The sequence below is a fragment of the Harpia harpyja genome, chromosome 13, assembly GCF_026419915.1.
Source record: "Harpia harpyja isolate bHarHar1 chromosome 13, bHarHar1 primary haplotype, whole genome shotgun sequence".
NCBI lineage: Eukaryota > Metazoa > Chordata > Aves > Accipitriformes > Accipitridae > Harpia > Harpia harpyja.
The window spans coordinates 17764601-17783417 of record NC_068952.1 but is presented as its reverse complement, the minus strand read 5'-3'; the positions used below and the strand labels follow the sequence as shown (position 1 = coordinate 17783417).

The 18817-nt window shown below is 41.0% G+C and overlaps 1 protein-coding gene across 7 annotated transcripts in view; it reads right to left on the bottom strand.

The window, feature by feature from the left end:
* TTC7A (tetratricopeptide repeat domain 7A) overlaps positions 1–18817 on the bottom strand; it is a 184818-nt gene that overhangs the window by 100329 nt on the left and 65672 nt on the right. For 4 of the 7 annotated variants that reach the window (XM_052805960.1, XM_052805963.1, XM_052805958.1 and 1 more), the window contains 4 exons: positions 13728–13845; positions 10998–11069; positions 7113–7170; positions 3651–3723 (listed from right to left, as the gene is read on the bottom strand). In XM_052805960.1, coding sequence (XP_052661920.1) covers positions 3651–3723; positions 7113–7170; positions 10998–11069; positions 13728–13845 — 321 coding nt within the window. The remainder of the gene's footprint in view (positions 1–3650; positions 3724–7112; positions 7171–10997; positions 11070–13727; positions 13846–18817) is intronic. The other 3 variants (XM_052805962.1, XM_052805961.1, XM_052805959.1) reach the window with 2 other exon arrangements.

Here is an 18817-nt window from a genome sequence, read left to right as displayed (position 1 = left end):
CACAGGTATATTCAGATCACACTGACTGGGAAGCAAAGATACTGCAGTAAGCCAGAAACAGCATTTTGCAGCACTACCAAAATAATGCCTCACTATGGATTGTTTAGGCTGCCTCTTATATAATAGGATTTATTTCAATAATGCTATATGCTTCCTTAAAAACAACACTGGGATGTTATAATTGTAGGTATAAAAAAGAAAACAGTGCGAGTGTTAAAAATAATTCCCAACAGTAGAATGCACTTTCATATTTAGAATGGTAAATGAAAAAGGATCTCATAAAAGGAGATTTCAGGCCTTATAATTTCACATCAATTGTGAGTTACAGTTAATTAACCATTAAAACTATCCTCTCCATTTCTTTTTATAGCACAGGGATTATAGAAAGGAGAAAACTTTATTGACTGGCAAGAGCTTTCATTGAAAACGGACTTGCTACAGTCCACCAGAACTTCAGGAAAGCAGGCGCAGACATATCTGTGAGTTAAGTTATTACTTAATTCTTACTACAAGCTGGTTTTGATCACCAGAAAAATCTAGGCCAGGACCTAGACAGAAAAGCAGCATGTTGCTGTTCAACAGAGGAGGCACACAAAGACCAGAACTACCCACATCCAGCAGTTACTGAAAGAAGCACCTCTCAATACCTAGTAAAACAGAATTCCCCTCCTGAGGCAAAGAAAAGACAGCAGTCTCACCTTCTTGAAACCAGAATAAAAACTGTGGAGAAAACAGCTGAAATATTTTCTCTGGTGTCTTAACTGATATCTGTCTTATTTTTACACCCAGACACTCTGGAAGGTGGTAGGTGTTTCTCGGATATTGCCACTTGAAACTTCAGGTCTGTTGGCAGCCCCCAGATGAAACTGGTAAGTGAGACCTTTAATTCTCAGCTGCTGGCCCCTGGCTGTCTTTCCCTTCCTATTTTCATGCAAAGAAAGGTCAAATCAAATCAAGTATTAAAATGGTACGAAACCCCCATATGTGTTTATGTATATGCGCCACCAATTTACATGGCATTCAAGGTCCAAAACACCACCACCCCCCAAAACAAGAAGGGAACTAGCACTTAAAATTAACAAAAGCACTGACTCTCTAGTCATTTCCATAGAAACTAGCCTGCTAAAAACTAAGGCAAGGCATTAAAATCAGTGAGCTTTAAAATGTTCATTTTACCTTGTTTTTGCTGATCCAAATGCTGTTACCACAGAAACAGGAGAAGCAGCCAAACCAACCACTGGGATTTGGGAATTACAAGTCTCATTTGTCGATCAGCTCGGCCAGTTGCCAGACAGGCGCTGCAGGTGGAGATAACCACCAGGCAAATACTGACCTTGGGCTTGTGACACTTCAAGTTTGGGGGAAAACCAGACTGAGACTCTCCTTACAGAAGAGGGTATTCTACTCTGTATTTTGCTGAAAAATCCACCCTAAAATGCTGTGGGGCTGACCTAGACCCTCCAGGAGTCATTGGATCCTCCCCATGACTCCAGTGGTCTTTAAGACACAGAGCCACACACATAGACACAAGCATGAAGCACATCATCATCAACATCATCATCATCTTTCAATTTGGTTGCTGGTAGTTTTCAATGGCCAACTCTGTGAAAATCTTTTATAACAATTCCTCTTTTGTCACGTCCTCATCATGTGTCAGAAGGAAGCTTATGCTTTTCCATTTCCCCTTTCCCTTGCCCAGTGCTGACAGAGACAAGTGCTATTGGAAATATTTTACAGAGTCTTCCAAGAAAATGAATTGCTTCAACTTTGCTTGGCACTCTACCGGTCAGCTGCCTCTCTTGCTTTGTTCCATGAAAACGCTCTCTTATCTATGCAAGCTGATAGCTAGATTTTTCAGTGTTGGTTAAGGTAATCTCATTTAATGACCTTGACTATGGAAACACAAAGGCCTATTTGTTGAGAATAACATTCACGTATTATATTATAACCTACTGTGTAAGAATGGCCTTATTTGTTGGTACTGTAGCATCGCCTGATGAAAGCCCTAACTGTGATGTTCAATAGTTACTGCAATCTGTCAAAAAAAGGTATCATTTATCTTTCAGTTAATCAGGACAAGAATATATTACTTTAAATAATTATGTTTATCATTAAGTAAACTGGCAAAAGAAGAGTATGATATTTTACAGCAGTCTAAAAATAAAGACGTCTCAGGTAACTCCTCTCTCTCCAAGCATGCATTAAAGACTTATTCTCACTAGATGGAGAAGAGCAGGAGCAGCATTGCAGAGATCAGGCTGACACTATGTAACACATTTAGATCACACATCTATGGTAGCAGGGGTGCCTGGCAGAACATCAAGGATGAAAATACACAGGTGAGGTAGACAAAAGAGAAAGTGAACATGAGGACAAGAGACTGAATGGAAAGAACAGGAGGGAAGGGAAATGATGAGACATATGAAATGACAGTGTAAGGACAGGCTACAACTGGAAAAAAAGAAAGGGTAATGAGTTAAAAATGCAGTGGACCAATAACAGTGAGAACAACAAAGAACCAATGACCACAAAAATCTTGACTTTATTTTTAAGGCTAGCAGCTGAAAAGGTGTAATGCTTTTACTCATGGCAAGAAGCAGAAGAGGCAGCACATCAGACAACCTCCCTAAGAGGCAAAAGCTATGACAGAAAGAAGGGTAGCTGGATATTTTTTAATGAAAGACCCTGATCAAACTGCATCATAAAGCAGCCAGTAGGCACATGAGAAAGTTAAATAAGCCTTTTTAATTATCGTTTCTTATTGCAGGCTTCTTTACAACACACTGCTCTCATTATGAAAGGGTTACAAAGTGACATTATCAAGAGTGTGGTCTCTTGGAACAATTAGTTTAACCTCGTGAACACACAGCTCCCCTAATTAGCTCAGGAAAGTACAAAGTATCCAACTGTTTGACTCTGTAGTATAGGCTAAGGAGAGAAAACTGCAGCAGGCAGAAAGCCTGTCAAAGAAGGAAACTGTGACGATGAAATTTCAAATCTAGCTAGTGAAGCATTTAAAAAATAGGGGCTGCTCCAATAAAGTCTTTGGCTTTTAAACAGAAGGGACAGAAAAATAAAGCACAGCCCAAATGTTTTTTCTGAAAGGCAGTGCAGTGTACTTTCTGATCAGCTTAATTTTTATGAGTTAACACCTGCAGCAGCATTCAAATGCCAACTAATCCCACTCACTGCAGAGCTCCACCACCCATCAAAGCCTAATGCTGAACGTGCCCAAGCATGGAATAAACCAATCCCCAGCACAGAGAGCGTGTGATCTGGTGTGATACAGAACCAGACAGTAATGAGACAGCCTTTGGAGGGGCCTACAGCAGGACACAGCATGATACACAGGGAACAGGAATAAACACACCTCGCTCACCCCACACAGACAAAGTTGCTCCAAGTGGGAGCAGCACTGCTCAGGAGTTAGAGCTGAATGCATGCCCTAGGCAAGGTTGTTCCATGTGCTATAGAATTACTATTTAAAAAATAATAATATAAAACATCTTACATGAACATATTCTGATGGATTGTTATCAATTACAATGTAGGAAGGAAGGGACCCTGTTTAGCAAGTCTGGGTCTTGTTCAATTGGACTGTCCCTCTCCCACTCGCTCATGACTCCATGGTTGCCAGTTATTGCACATACCTGTCTGACAAGAGCCAGCTGCAGTGACAGGTAGAGGATGATTTGGTGATCTTCCGGGGCCAAGTCACGTGCTCTTTAAGGATGACCACACAATACAAAAAGAAAAGTGACTGTTAGATTGTACTTTGCAGAACTCCTTTGCTAGGAGTTGCACACAAGTACAGAACAAAACCCAGTCCTCTCCTACAGAAAAATAGTAACTAGTCCAGTAACAGGAGAGCACACCAAAACTAGACAAGAAGCAGCTCACTGCTGGCCTGGCTAAGCCAGGCTCACAGGAAACAAGTATGAGAAACACAACTGCCAGGATGTTATACAACTTACATGCTCCTTCATTAAATGTCACTTAGTGTTTTGGAACTTGGGTAATGAATATGGAGAAAATAGTTCTTAACTCATGACAAACCCATTAAAGCATTATTTTAAGTAATTTAGGTGAGGGAGATAGTTGTCCAACTTGTTCCTATATTGCTGCATTTCGAACAATAGGAGAGGGTTAGGTTAGCACTGAAAAACTAATTGTTTCTGCTGTAATTGTGATTACGAGCGTGTAGAGAGCTACAGATCAGGAGCCTGTGACGTAAACTGGTGCTCAAACACACAAAACATCCTCCACCCTGCAGCTTCTAGGCTAATCGTTGACAGTAGACTCCTAATTTGGAAAAGGAAGACACTGAGGGAGGAATGAGGATTTGGTGGCAGTAGCTGAACCTGGACAAACCAAGGCCTTCACTCCTCAGGCTTGGACCTCTTAAATATTACCTTCTAGTCCACAGCAGACAACAGAGTGCACTGCAGTGATCCCTTGGCTAGTGAAGGCTGCAGTGTCTCCAGAACCAGATGTGGAGGCCCTTCACGCAGGCTTGTGCAAGGCAGGGAACAGGGATGGAAAACCAGGGTGCAACTGTCCTCTCAGACTATGCTAAGCATTAAACTGCAGTCTGAGCTTGCTAGCCTGTGGAGAAGCCATTAACCAAGGCAACGTGAAGATAGTGTTTTGGGGACCTAACCTAGGAGCAACGTGGGGCACTGGCTCATGCCACACTGGCAGCCCAGCCCAGGGACCAGTGGATTATCCCCTTGCTGATCCACAGCGCTCACTCTTAGCTCTGCGGCACAGGTAAGTCATTTCACATGGGAGAGATGGGGAAAGGGAAAGTCCCTCGTAGCCAACCGATGTTCCTGACCTCTTTCTGGTCTGCATTCCAGGACAGCAGGGAAGCCTGCACCTGCATCGCCCTGCCCAAAGTGAGCATGATTAACATCCTTATGAGGGAGAAACAGGCTGACAAGGCTGGTGGTTAAAAACCCTGCCAAAACTATTCATTTGCTAATAATAAAGAAACAAACACACAAACAAAAATCAAATAATTACTTTAGGAAACAAACCACACACCATTTTAATGGCAGCCACCTCTTAAATGCCATCTTGGCCCTTGAGCAAGAAGCTGTTGGAGTTGACTTTTATAACTAATGGCTCTAGAACAAATTAATTTAATACGGACTGAATGTGTCCTGTAACTCTGCAAATCAAGGTAGCACTCAAGGATTCTGAAGCAATGCCAAAGACATCATGGTGCCATTAGTACAGGCAAGTCACTAATTCCCCCCCCCCACTTAAAAAAAAAAAAAACCCCAAAACCCCCAAAAACCCAACAACAAAACCAAAACAAACACAACACCCCCCCCCCCCCCAAACCAACCAACAACAACAAGACTCCACAAGATAGAACCCAGCTTTGCCCTAAGCTGCTGGAGCAGGGTGAGCTGCCTCTTCAGCAAGCAGCTCCTGTGAAACCTCCAGTAGCCTCTCCAACAATAAACGACAGGGGAAAGTTCACATGGATGTATGGGAGAAGATATTAATGGTGATTTTGGAAAGAAACAAAGGGTTTTTAGTTTACTGCTCGGTTTCCTCAAAAGGTATTAGAAAAATATTTGATCCAATCTTCCAGCTGAAAAGGCCACTTACAAAGATGGCTACAGGCCAAACCATGGCTGAGAGATCATACATGTACTTTAAAAACAGGTGAAAAACAAGGAAGAGAAAAAAAAGAAACCAAACTCAGGCATTTAGGAAGATACTAGTTAACCAGCTCACTACCCCAACATCCCTGTTGGCTTAAGTTTGAGTACCTAATGTTTGGCTAGAAGCTTGTCTGCTTCCTAGCTAGAGTTAAGATACCGTGAAAACAAGCCACAGCCAGTGGGAAAGTCAAAGGATAAAAATAAATGCAGTTTAAAAGCACTGCAATTACATCAAAATTAGGCAGAAGTAAAAGTATTACATTGGGTCCAGGAATTAGCGTGACTTAAAGTATACTCCTGATCTAAAAAGTGACTGAATAAATGGGTTTTAAAAATTTTATCTTTCAGATCTCCATAGAGTAAATATCCAGAATTACATCTGTGGTTTCAGCTTACTACATGCTCTCGCAACCACTGCAAAACCAGTGCAAGACAAACATGCTGGACTCCTTGCTCAGCGTCAGAAAAACAGCTAAGATCCAGTAACATGTTCAACTGGTATACCTGTACTTTGAGATACCAGAGATCTCAAATTTTCTTCACTTTTGTAATGTATTTATGACCACACCAAACCCAGAATTAGATACTTCAGCCCAAGACTTAGACCATATAAGCTTCCATTTAGTCGCCATCTAAAGTCTGTAGGCACCTACATTTACAATGTTAACTGCCCAAGCACCACCTAGTGTATTTTGGGTGGTGTAACTTGGTTGTGACAGGGTCAGGAAGCTCACAGCTCACATCTCTACCACAAAGAACTGACAAAAATGGTTTTTAACCCAAGCAGTTTTACATAAGGTAACTGTAGCTGCAGAGGAGTTTAATTCACAGATACTTTCAGGGCAGAGCCATTGGATCAGACTCTCGCACAAAATACAGTGGTGAAGAACAGGCGAGTGGTGACTGCTTTGTACCACTAGCTCCATAGCACCCTTTTCACACAACAGCTCATGTAAACACTCACTAGGACAGTAATCATCCCCTCCCTGGTAAGTGCACTGATGCCAGGTCACCCCATAGCAGCCTACACCCTGGTGGTGAAGGTACTTTCCCACCATGAGGGAAATAGGAGTTTAAGCCTGCTTCACACAGGAAGGGAGACAAAACTAGCTTTCCACATTTGCCTGCTGGCATCATATGAGGAAGCTGCATCTCCCAGCACTGTAGATCTCAGGGCAGCTAATTTGGGGCTAAGGTTGTTGCTGTTTAGTGGCAGAACAGGTACTCTTCCCTTGGATATTCAACCAAATAATCACTGCATTTAGCCATCACAGGGATGGTTTTGACAGACTATTGCTGAAATCTACTGAACCGTTTTTTAAATTTTCAGGCAAGGAAGCCTTACGCAGAAGAAAAACAACATTAAACCCAGCAATTATTCTGAATTCATCCAAAGAAATACACAATGCAAGTATCTGCAAGATTCCTACTCACCTCTCCAAAGTCTGAAGTGCTTTCTTGTTTAATTCATCCTGAGTGCCCTTCAGAGTAGCTGTAGGATAAGATACAATGCCATTTAAGAGTTGAATTCAATGTTTCAGATAAATAAATAAATAGTTACACATGCACAGAGTATTTCAAACTGGGAACATAAAAACTGTGGAATTCTGGTGGTGTGTGTGTTCATGGCTGGAAAGCATGCCATTTTGTTTTTAGAACAGCACAAAACCAGTATTTTAACCCAAATTCTCAATTTCATTTTTATTAAAGACTCTTCCAACTCCCTTGTCTGAAATGCCAAAACATTTTTTATTTACATATGCCACTGAAGTGGTCTGGGAGAAGGGGACATACGCTAACTATATACTAAGAGCATAACAGGCCCTCTGCCAGGTTGATGTATACGCTAAAAGCAGTAACTAGCAGCATGTTCTGACTCGGATACAGGCCGTCTCCACCACCATCTTCACGTAGGAGGGTGTTGCAGGTTGAACAGGGAACACCAGGAGCTAAATTTACAGCTCTGTGACACAACCCTTGACAACACACCACCTCCCTTGAGACCACAACAGACTTTTAGGCTACTTCAGGTATGGCATTAGCCACTAAAGCCCTCCTTGGTGCCTCTAATTGCTTGACTAATGGATCCTGCCCACTACGCTCACTTCTCAATGTGTGTATTAATTCCTAGTCAAAACCATAAAAGGAGGAGAAGAATCAAGTCCTTGTTATGGCAGGGTATCATAAGATATCATCATCATCATCAAGAGCATGGGGAATGGAGGAAGAGCTTAGAGAAGCATGGCTTTCTCAGATCCAAAATATCTGGAAAGCTAGTGATAATTTTCAGAAGTACATTGGCTATCTTGTTCTGGTTCTTAGTTTTCAGATTTTGCATAGCAGTTGTTTCTTCTTCTGCTTATCCTGAATTTGAGAGCTACTGATCAAGAGCACAAAGAAGTCATGAGTAGTTAATCCATCAGCAAACATCCACCTATGAATTTATTTGACTTCATACATCAAGTCAGTGTAAGATCCAGAATAGAAAGTTAGTAAGTAGTATATACTTAAGCAACAAAACCAGATAAAATTCAAGTATTCTTAAAAGTTATTATGAGTAAAGAGTTGTGCTCTTCTACAAAGGTAACAAGGTACAAAGGTAATCAGTTTCTTTGATTCTGCAGCACACTAGTAGGTGAAACTTTTTAAAGTCATTTATTTTGCCAAAGTATTTAGAGTGATCAGACCTTTTTTATTCCTACATCTTCCAACAGTTCTTCAAAACACCAGGTTCATGTGGGAGGAACACCAATCTTCAAGATTTCCCAAATCATAAAGATCAAAAATTGCTTAAGCCACAAAATCTACTCTAAGTAGTAAAAACTGAACAAAAAATTTGCAGTTTAAAAAATAAATTTGAAGACATGGACTTTCATGCAAAATGCAACATTTATGAGAAGTAGCTGGAAATACTTCACTCTCAATAGCCTTAAATTGAATACCCAGGTCCACTGCCAAATACTGGAAAAAGAGAAGGAAAATTCAGAAAAGAATTAAAAGAATCAAGACTGATGTAAACACAAAAATGCTTGAGGAGACATTGGAAAGGATTTGATCATAGCTATAAATATTCATCCAGAAAAACACGTCAGATTCTGTTTCTCATGGAAACTACAAGATTCCTTACATAAGTTACAGAGTGGTTCTGGAGATGCCACAATGAGGAAGACTGCAAGAAATTTTACTATTTGCCCCCCCAAATAAACATCAAATGCAAAAGGTAGAACTTTTAGGTTCCACCTGGTAACACATTTGACTGATGTTCAGCCTGTAGTCAGAAAGAGCACAAAATATGTTATGGGAATGACAGCTTTGCCTCTGCACTACTGGGAAACAGCATGTGAGACCCACCTCCCACAACATGAGCTGCATCTGCAGCTACAACTAAGTTGGAAATCTGGTTGTCCATCTCTAGATTTGTGTCTGACTTGGATAAACACATTGAAATTTGTGTTTGACAATACTGAGGACTGATGCTGCAAGTTAACCATGCCATTTACAGGGCCTTTACAGCTAAAGGAGATAAATTAGAAAAAAAGCAATGAAAAATGATTCTGGGAGGGATGCATAAAAAGAAGCTTGGCCAGCAGGTCAAGGGAGGTGATTTTCCCCCTCTGTTCTACTCTGCTCTCGTGAGACCCCACCTGTGTACTGTTTTCAGCTCTGGGGTCCCCAGTACAAGACAGACACGGACCTGTTAGAGCAGGTCCAGAGGAGGGCCATGAAAACAGTTGGAGGGATGGAACACCTCTCCTATGGAGAAAGGCTGAGAGAGTTGGGGTCACTCAGCCTGGAGAAGAGAACGCTCTGGGGAGACCTTACTGCGGCCTTTCAGTACCTAAAAGGGGCTTATAAGAAAGATAGAGAGAGGTTTTTTTACCAGGGCCTGTAGTGATAGGACAAGGGGTAATGGTTTTGAACTAAAAGAGGGAAGATTTAGATTAGATATAACAAAGAAATTCTTTACTATGAGGGTGGCAAGACATTGGAACAGGTTGCCCAGAGATGTAGATTCCCTACTCCTGGAATTGTTCAAAGAGGTCATCGTCACTGCAACCCACTTGTATCACTGAAAAACTCTCACTTCAGACAAAGAAAAGCTTGCACCAAGGAGAAAGAATTAGGTGGGAACTTCTACTAAGTCTAAAGTTAGTCTTCTACTAAGACTAAACTTTTAGAAAAGTTGTGCTCCATTCTCTGATGTTGACAGCACTAATGAATTCTTCAGCCTCTACCCAACTTTACCTACTGTGAGCATGGCTGCTGCAGTTCTACCAACTAAAACGCAGTGTGACTTATTACTTAGATTAAAATAACCTGAAAAGCAGTCTGACCACAGTAAGGCAGAGAGCACAGGGGAGTTTAGGTTTCTGAAACTTCAGCAGTTATTCCTGTAAGACACAGTACTTTTGCAAATGCCACCTTAGGAGCCCAAGATTTATTTTCTAAAGTGCTCTGGGTTTTTAAAGGAGCTTAAGCCTTACTAAAAGTCAACAGGATCTTCAGCAACATTTTGGTACCTAAACACAAAGCTCTAAAGTCACATTTGAAAACAGAGGAGGGCAAGTTCTGTGTTAGTTAGCAAGCAGGTGCAGCACAGTAGGTGTGAATGCATGGAGTGAAACACTTAATGCTGAGGATTAGCATCAACACTACAAACATGGGGATGGGGGTCTAGTTCTAGTCTTGCCCCATAAACTGAACACCCATTAGCAGCTGCAGCATAATTGGGTGTATTTATGTAGCACATTAGTTTTATGGGAAAGAACTCAGTTTTGTTGTGCAAAACTGTTCCATTATGTGAATCACAACGTAAGAAGTCAGGATGATGGAGAGAGAGACTTCGGAGATACATTTCTGATCCAAACTAGAACACCAGTGTGTGTGCACCCTTTTGCACATATCAATGGGTGTCAAAAAACATTCCCTTGTGTTAAGACACTTAATACAGCAGGGTGTACAGTTTTAGCACCCAGAATTATAATTAAAGATTGCATGTGTTGACTGCTATCTCCAGAAGCAAAAATGATGGGTTTGTTCACTAATAAGCAATGTCTAAACTTTTTTTTTTTTTTAAACATTAACTGGTGCTGTCAGTATACTCATTATTTATAAAATCTACATGGACTCACAGAAAAAGTTTCCAATTCAGTCCCTGATCCGTGGCCTTATACCAAAATTCTAAATGAAAACAGAGATACAGCATACACTCTCATCTCTGAAAGAGTGAGTGTCTGTTAAAGCTACCGAGATTTCACAAGATGTGAGGTGGTGATGTTAGAGAAGAAGAGCACTTATATTTGACAAAGCATTCTCAACCTGGTCTTTCCTCTTTAGCCTTTGTTAAATTCATCTCACCTTCCCCTGTCTTCAATAGATTCTTCACCAGACCTAAGGGAGGCAAAGTTGACAATACAGCTTATGTCAAAATTGGAACTACAAGAGGAAGAGAAAGGTTTGCAGTTGACATTGACCCATTGGGAACAGATCTGCAGAAAATTTAGCATAGCAATAGATGGACATTCTGTACAAACAAGAGATTTGTGCTTCTAAGAGTGACGCAGAAGTGGCAATGACTTCCTCTGAGGACACATCTTTCAGCTACTTCAACGAGACTTAGTTCAAGAAGCATGTAATTAGACATTATGAACAAGAAAGCTACACATACTGCTACGCAACATAAGTTTCAGGAAGGCTTATTTCATCCAGGAGTAAATCTAATAGTTGCAAAGTGACTTTTTATCAAATGCTCCCAAAAGTTCTTTCAATTGTCATTCAGCAGGATTCTCTCTTCTGACTCTGCTTTTTAGAAAGTGCTTTCTGCAGGTCACAAAGAAAAGGCTTTAATACAACTCCTCAATGCCTTTGTCACACAGCAGGAGAAATATTTACTAAAAGGATATATTAAATAAGAAAGCCTAACCTTGGATGGAAGGCATCTTGCTATAATGCTGTAAGCTTTATAAGGCAATTGGTCAAATGTCTCTGAAACACTTAGCTACCATTGAAAATGCTGACTCACTGAAAGTCAGCTCAGGTGGAAAGTTATGGAAACCATATATATATGCAGATGTTTGTGTGTCTGCATGTCACTATGAACTGGTATAAACACAGCGATAAACAAGATTGACAGTATGAGGCAGGATTACATAGGGGAGTTGCTATCTTCCTTTCAGCATGTTCTACTCTTGCTTCCTCATTGTGATAAGCTATTTTTTAACAATGCTAATGAAAAATGTCTCGTTAGTGCAAATTTGACATTTTCTAGTAAAATGCTGTTCCATATTCATGATCATCGTAAGTATGCTTTTGAAGGACTTAATCTATTTTATTAAAATATAACCTAAAAGAGGGAAATAGACTCTTCAGATTTCCCTCAAATAACTGAGTGACTAGCCCTATTGACTTAAAGGCTAGAGATAGGAGAAGGCAGATATTCCACTGTTTCAAAACATAAATCAGATGCTAATCTGGAAAAAAAATCCAAGGCAGATGTTGTGAAGACTGTTTCTTTTAAATTAAAAAGGACACTTATTACAACATCTGAACCAATCTCTTGAAAACTCAGAGAAAACTTCCAGAAGAAAAAAGTTTCCAACTTGCATTTTGCTGCACCAAAGTATTTTTAGAGCCAGAGTACAGCACATGCCTCTACAACTCCACTCTTTAGAAACCACCTTCTTTCCATACTGAGGATAACAAATAGATAGTAATGGGCTAACATAGAAAACCTTCTATCTCTGAAAATAATCTCTGGGATCTGCTAAAGCTTTATGGACAGATCAAACAAAATCTAGGCAAAATGTGCTAAACAACTATGCTGTTAAGCAGAACTCAATGTTTAATGAACTTAAAAAAAAATACATATATGAGAAAGTTCAGGCTAGGAAGGATATATGTTTCTTGACACGAACTTTCTAGGGGAACTATTCTGAGGCAGAGAAATGGAGAACTGAAGAGAGCTACAGCGCCTGTTAGCCTCCATGTTGGAAAGCAGTTCTCAGAACAGCTGATCAGATATGGCTGGCTGAAAAAATACACTGACTTACACTACTGAGGAGCACAAGCCACTTCCTCATACACATGCCTTACAGAATTCTGCTGTAACTTGCAAGGCCAGCATACTTTCATGACACCATACAGTCATTTCAGCTTTGTTTCAGAGTCATTTGCTGGAAAAAGTTCGTTCATTTTTATGGGACTCATATGACAGAAAAGCCATTGCTTGCATGTGGGCAGGACTGCCAAATTGATTAGGAAACACACTAGCTCAGCCATTTTTCAAAGAAGCTATGTTAGAAGGCTTTCTACCTATGTTAGAAGTTATAGAAGAAATAAAGATTGTTCCCACCTGTGAGCTTGATGAAGGTCAGAGCTAGAACTATCCCAGACACTGAGATTTCAAGCCCTTCTGGCTACCAAGCATCAAATCTGCAAGACCCCATTGTCCAGTCAGTCAAAACCCAAGCAAGCAGCATTAAAATAAAATACTTATTACATTCAGTGTTCTGTATCTAGACGTCATCTACATACCAGTGAGGTAAATATTTTTATCTTGTTTACTGCTAAGCAGAGAAAGAAACAACATCACAGAGAGGTTGAATCTCTGTGGGGAATCAGCATCACACCAGGAACTGAAGTCAGGCATTTCTGACTCCAGCTCTTAGATTGTATTTCTTTACGTGATTTACAAGTGGGTGACAAAAATATGAAAATGGATGGAAAGTTTGACTTTTTGTTGTGTAAATAAGTGAAAGATATGTATTACAAATATTCAAATAAAGCACACGAAGCATTGCCAGCTACAGTCAGATTATCAACTCCTAAGTAATGATTTGCACTTCTTCTTTTACCTAAAAACTTCACTTGTATTACCACAGAAGACAGCTCTCTGACCAAGTGAACAGTCCCCATTTGTCTTGCAATCTGATTGTTTTTCATGTCCAGTCAGCACTAAAAGCAGAGTTTCTAATAAATTTCCATTGCTTGCACTGAAGACTTTGAACAGATGCTCTCCATTCAACATACTTGACAAACAGGATAACTCACCATCAGTAGCTTGAAGACTGTATGTCAGGCCCAGTGCCAGGTAACCCTTTGCTAGGGACTCGCCAGCATCCTCACCCAGGTCTATCACCATTTTAGCAAAGTATTCTCCTTCTTCCAGCTGCAAAAGAGGTAGGTTGAGACTTACAGGCATTTCCCTTATACTTGCTTCAGTATGATTATCCCATCAAACTTACCTGTAAGTGATCTGAGAGTCATTCATACAAGGGCTTTCAGTGATCACAGTAAACACTCACAGAAAGGAGGAGGTAGGTCAGATTAGCAGACCTTGGTGCACATGCACAGTTTTGAGAAAAGTTATTTGTTTTAAGCATCCACCCCAAACTATTTCCAGATGTTTAAGGTTAGTGAAGGACACCATCTTATTTTTATATTTCCCTTCAGGCACGCTTCAATCATGCAACCTTAAATACAAATGTTGGACCAACTGACTACTTATATACTATCCTAGCAGTACATTGAAAGGTCTACCAAGTTTCTTCCTTCAAAGGAAGACCATCTAGTTTTGCATAAGATGTTTTTAAACCTTAGCAAATTTTACTTCCTTTTAAAACACTACAAGAGTAAACCAAGAAAGCACTTCACTGCAAGCTGAGTTCAGCTGCTGCTTGCAGTTCTGCTGCCACAAGGAGGAGGCAGCAAATTCAGGACACAAATTTTGATCTGAAATACCACACTACCTTAGCAGCTCATGCTGCACTAGCCACATTTTGCATATTTTGCAAAGACACAAATTGAAAATGCATTTTATATTACAGATTGTAATGGAAAAAGAAAGCAGTCACAACCTCTCAGGATCAGCCTCCAAAATGGTGAAATATGTAAGCTGCTCTCTTCTACTACAGTATAGACTGCTCCCTGCAACCCTCCTTTCCAGCTGACCATGCAGATCTAAGTCTAATGAAAATATAAAGCTTTAGTATCTTTAAAATTTGAGTTAATAGTAATTTTAAACAAAAAATAGTTTGAATATTTTATTACAGACTAGACAGTCCCTCATTTCTAACCTTAAACTCTCGTTAACATCACTCACCCCTTATAAGTAGAAAAGACTAAGACCTGTAGACTGTACATATCTGGAAAGGTGTAGGTTGGAGAGGTAAAGGCAAAAGCTGTAAGTAATGCTTCAAAGACACAAGAGTCTACAGGAAGGCCTCATTTCTGTACAAGACAGCCTGCAGATCCTGTCAACCATCATCAGTCATCCCTAATCAAGAACCACACCAGTACACTATCCAAAAAATCCTCCTTTTGGAAACTTCTATTACATGATAACTGACTTTCTGGGATGGGTTTTTTTAATTTTGAAGAAATACATTTTTGTTTGAAATCCAACTGTTTTAAACGCAAGTACTGCAGACATAACTGAAATATGCTCTCTTAATACTCAGCTTTGTCAGACTTCAGCACCTCATAGCTCCTTAACATCTAAAAGGAGTCACCCAAAATGAACTGGAATCAAAACATACCAGCAGACCAGAAACTTCCCTTCTGCAGTGATCTGTTAATACGCTACCTATGAACAGAATCTCCTTGACTTGATATACTGTCCTGTCAATGGGCCTCCTAGTTACATCACTTGAAGACATTCAGGTGACAACATTAACTAACAGCTTCATAAACAAAGAAGCTGGTATTTATTAGATATCAAACATAAGAAAAACTTTACTGTTAATGTAAGCATGAAGAAAGGTTGTAAAGTGCAAGCAAAGAAGCAATCTCCACTGCTTGGGCCTTTTCCTCACTTGTACAGCTGCCTGAGGCCATACAATTCAAACTAGATGTAGACCAGTAGTTCCCAAATTTCTGAAACCTCAGATCAGTCAGCCCAATGACCAATGTATATTTTGTCACCAAACTCTTTCCTGAAAGCACTAGGAAAGCATTACAGTCTTGCTGATTGCCCAATCAACAATGAATCTGGAAACTACTAACTGAAACAGGAATACCCCCTTGGGGCATACTTGGGGCTACCAACTGAATTGCAAGGACTGTCTTTAACGGCATAATCCAAAGTCTACTGAAAATACTGGAAATAGTTCTACTGACTTCAGTGATGCTCAGATGAGACCCTTTAAACTCTGATCACATCAGGAAGACTGAGATTTGTTCCAGGAAATTTCTTAATTGTATCAGTAGCCCTACTGACTTCCCTGCCACACGCTGAAGTGCTCTGGACCAGAGCCTAGCACAATGGAAGAAGAAAGTGTCCCATGACTTGCCACACAGAAAAAAAAAACCACCAACAAAAAACCCCTTCCCATGAAACAATAACTGAATTCTTCAGCCCTCAGGAACTTTTATGTAAGACACAAAATCTCTGCAGCCAGAAGATTAATTACACACCTCTTTTGCCACCATAAACAGCTATATTCCCACTCTTTCTTCATTGTTTCTCCTCTTCTCCCCACACACATTTTCATCCACAAAGTCTCCATTAGAAGAAGAAAAGATCTATACAAGGAATTCTAATGACTAGCAAACAAGGGTAAAGGTGGGTAGAGTGTATGAAAAAAGAGATTAAATGAAAGGTTTGGAGTTGAAATGAGACATTTAAAATTGGAGAGATTTTGCTTCATTGTTTCTCTGAATGGTCACCTGATGGTGTTTCCAGTCTCTGACTGATGGCCTACACTGCATAAATCAGCAGCACACCATTCAGCTTTCTTGCCTGCCAGTTATCCCAGGCCACATGTGAGTGTCAGATTAATCTATTGTATGAATAATTAAAACCACAACTTTTCAGAATGGCTGAAAGAGCACTTCTAGCACAAACGTTCTTGTAAACATATCTTAATACTAAACACTAATGACACTTTGACCAGACACAAAGATACTCATGAATGCAAACCTGGGTCAGCTGAAGGCTGCTTTGAAAATAAGTGGCCTTGCAAACTCCTGCACAGCTGGTTCTCTTTATGAGAGGACTTATTTTTTCCTTCTTACAGCACTCAGCCACTTCCCCTGCCAGCCCTGCTGTGGCTGCCATCTGCCCCCTCTTCTCCCATTCTCCTACTCTTCAATCATTCTGGGCAAGTGTGAAAAGCCAAACCTTTCACTCACATCACCCACTGTGAGGTTTCAACTCTCCAGTGCATCGGTCTTGCTGATTGCCTAGTCAACTATGAATCTGGAAACTACTAACTAAACCAGGAATACCTGCCTTGGGGCATACTTGGGGCTACCAACTAAATTGCAGGGACTACCAGATTGCAGTCTGGATGAAAAATCCCCCTCCATACACCTGAATGAGGGATTAGTAGTGAGCCTGAGCTGTGATCTGCCAGTAAAGCTGTGTCTGTGGGGGTCCTTAAGTATACAAGGTGTCTCCACTCTGTGCTGTAGCAATGGGAAAGGAAGAGGAAGGCGGCCTCCAAATGAGGCATCAACCCCTCTGGAGTCTCACCAGATATAACCATTCCCAGCTGCAGCTCCTGCATGCTGCCACATGACCTGAAAGAGCATGAGCTGCTCCCAGTTTCTCCTCTCCCTATGTGGTGCTGGGTATGTGAAGTATCACCCTATGGGACTCTCAGAAGTTGTGAGCTTGAGGTACAAAGAAGTGATCTAAGTGGCAGAAAGCTTATGAGGAGAATCAAGATGTCCATTCCTACTCCAACTGCACAGCCAGGGGCCAGCCTCAATATGAAGGACGCCTAAATGGTTCATTCACTTCAGAGGAGGAATCCAATCTTAACATGACACAACACTGCATTAGAAGGGCAAGGAACATGGATCAAAACTTCTTGTTGCAACTTACAGGACTTTGCTAGTAAGCTCTAAGCCACAGGATGCCACATGTCCTCCCACAGCGGGCATGGCACAGCATCACTTTGTGATTAGGAGAAGCACAGTGTACTACTGCTACCTGGTTGCTAGCAGTGCCAACAGCAGCTCCCAACACCATGGAAAAGATATTTCTTTGGGCATCAAGAGTGCCGGTAACAGCTTGAATTCAGTTTCCTTAGAATCACTACTTGTTATTCTCTCAGAAGCAAGCAAAAACCAAAGTCTCAAAGCCATACAGATATACCTCCGATTTGGCCCTTACTATTCTTACATTCTTCTGCATACTTTGTACTGAATAGCTGGTGGAGAGAAGGGCAGCACCCCAGGTTGCAGGAATAGGTTCCCTACCTCCAAGACCTGCACGGAAGAAAGCTCAGAAAGCAGGTGTGGGGGAAAAACAACCTAAAAGGAGCTTTTTGTATTTTGAGCTCAAGCTGTATAAACTGTCAGGAGGCACCTGGAAGCACTAGCTAAGCAACCTCTCCACCACAGCATAAGCAAGCACACACCTGGCACCTGGAGAGAGAAAGGCTGCCAAACTGTGAGCTGACACCGATAAGACTGTAATACTGTGGGGTTGTTTCCCCCCACCACTTTCCACCCCCTCCATCATCTTTGATGGAAAAGGAACAGTTGTTAGCTGCGTAACCCTGAGGCATGTTTTCCCTGAAACAGAGTGGCTGTTGCAGCCACCCTTGTTATTTGACTGCAGGTTTTGGTTTGTGCTCGAGCCAAGCCCGGGGGCATACTGACAAGGGAGTGGGGAACAGCAGGTGCTGTCCCCTGGCCTATCGCCACCCAGCTGGTTTCCAACTGCCACCCAGCTTGTTTTTAGAAAAGCTCAAGCCCTACCCCACTGAATCAACACCCTCTAGAACTGTAAGTGGGAGCTGCAATTCTCACCAGCATGGATTTAGAACAATTGAGGACAAGCAAATTGATGATGTACAGCAGCATGGAAATGGCACCTTACTGCTCCGAAAAAGAGGAGTGCACAAGGGAGGAGGCAGGAAACACATCAAGTGACACTGAACTTAGGACAGCAGACAAGGTTAGTGAAGCAGGGGAGTCTGGACACCAGTGAGACTGAGTGATACCCAAGCACATAAGAGACCCAAATCCTACAGAAAAGGTATCTATGCAAAATTACACATGATATTAACTAGTTGGATTGACCTCTTATAATTTTCATTATACTGGATTGTATGTATAGAGACTAATTCAAAGAGGAGAAAAAATTAAATATTGGGAAAAGAGAATGAGAAGAAGAAAAATGCATAGGA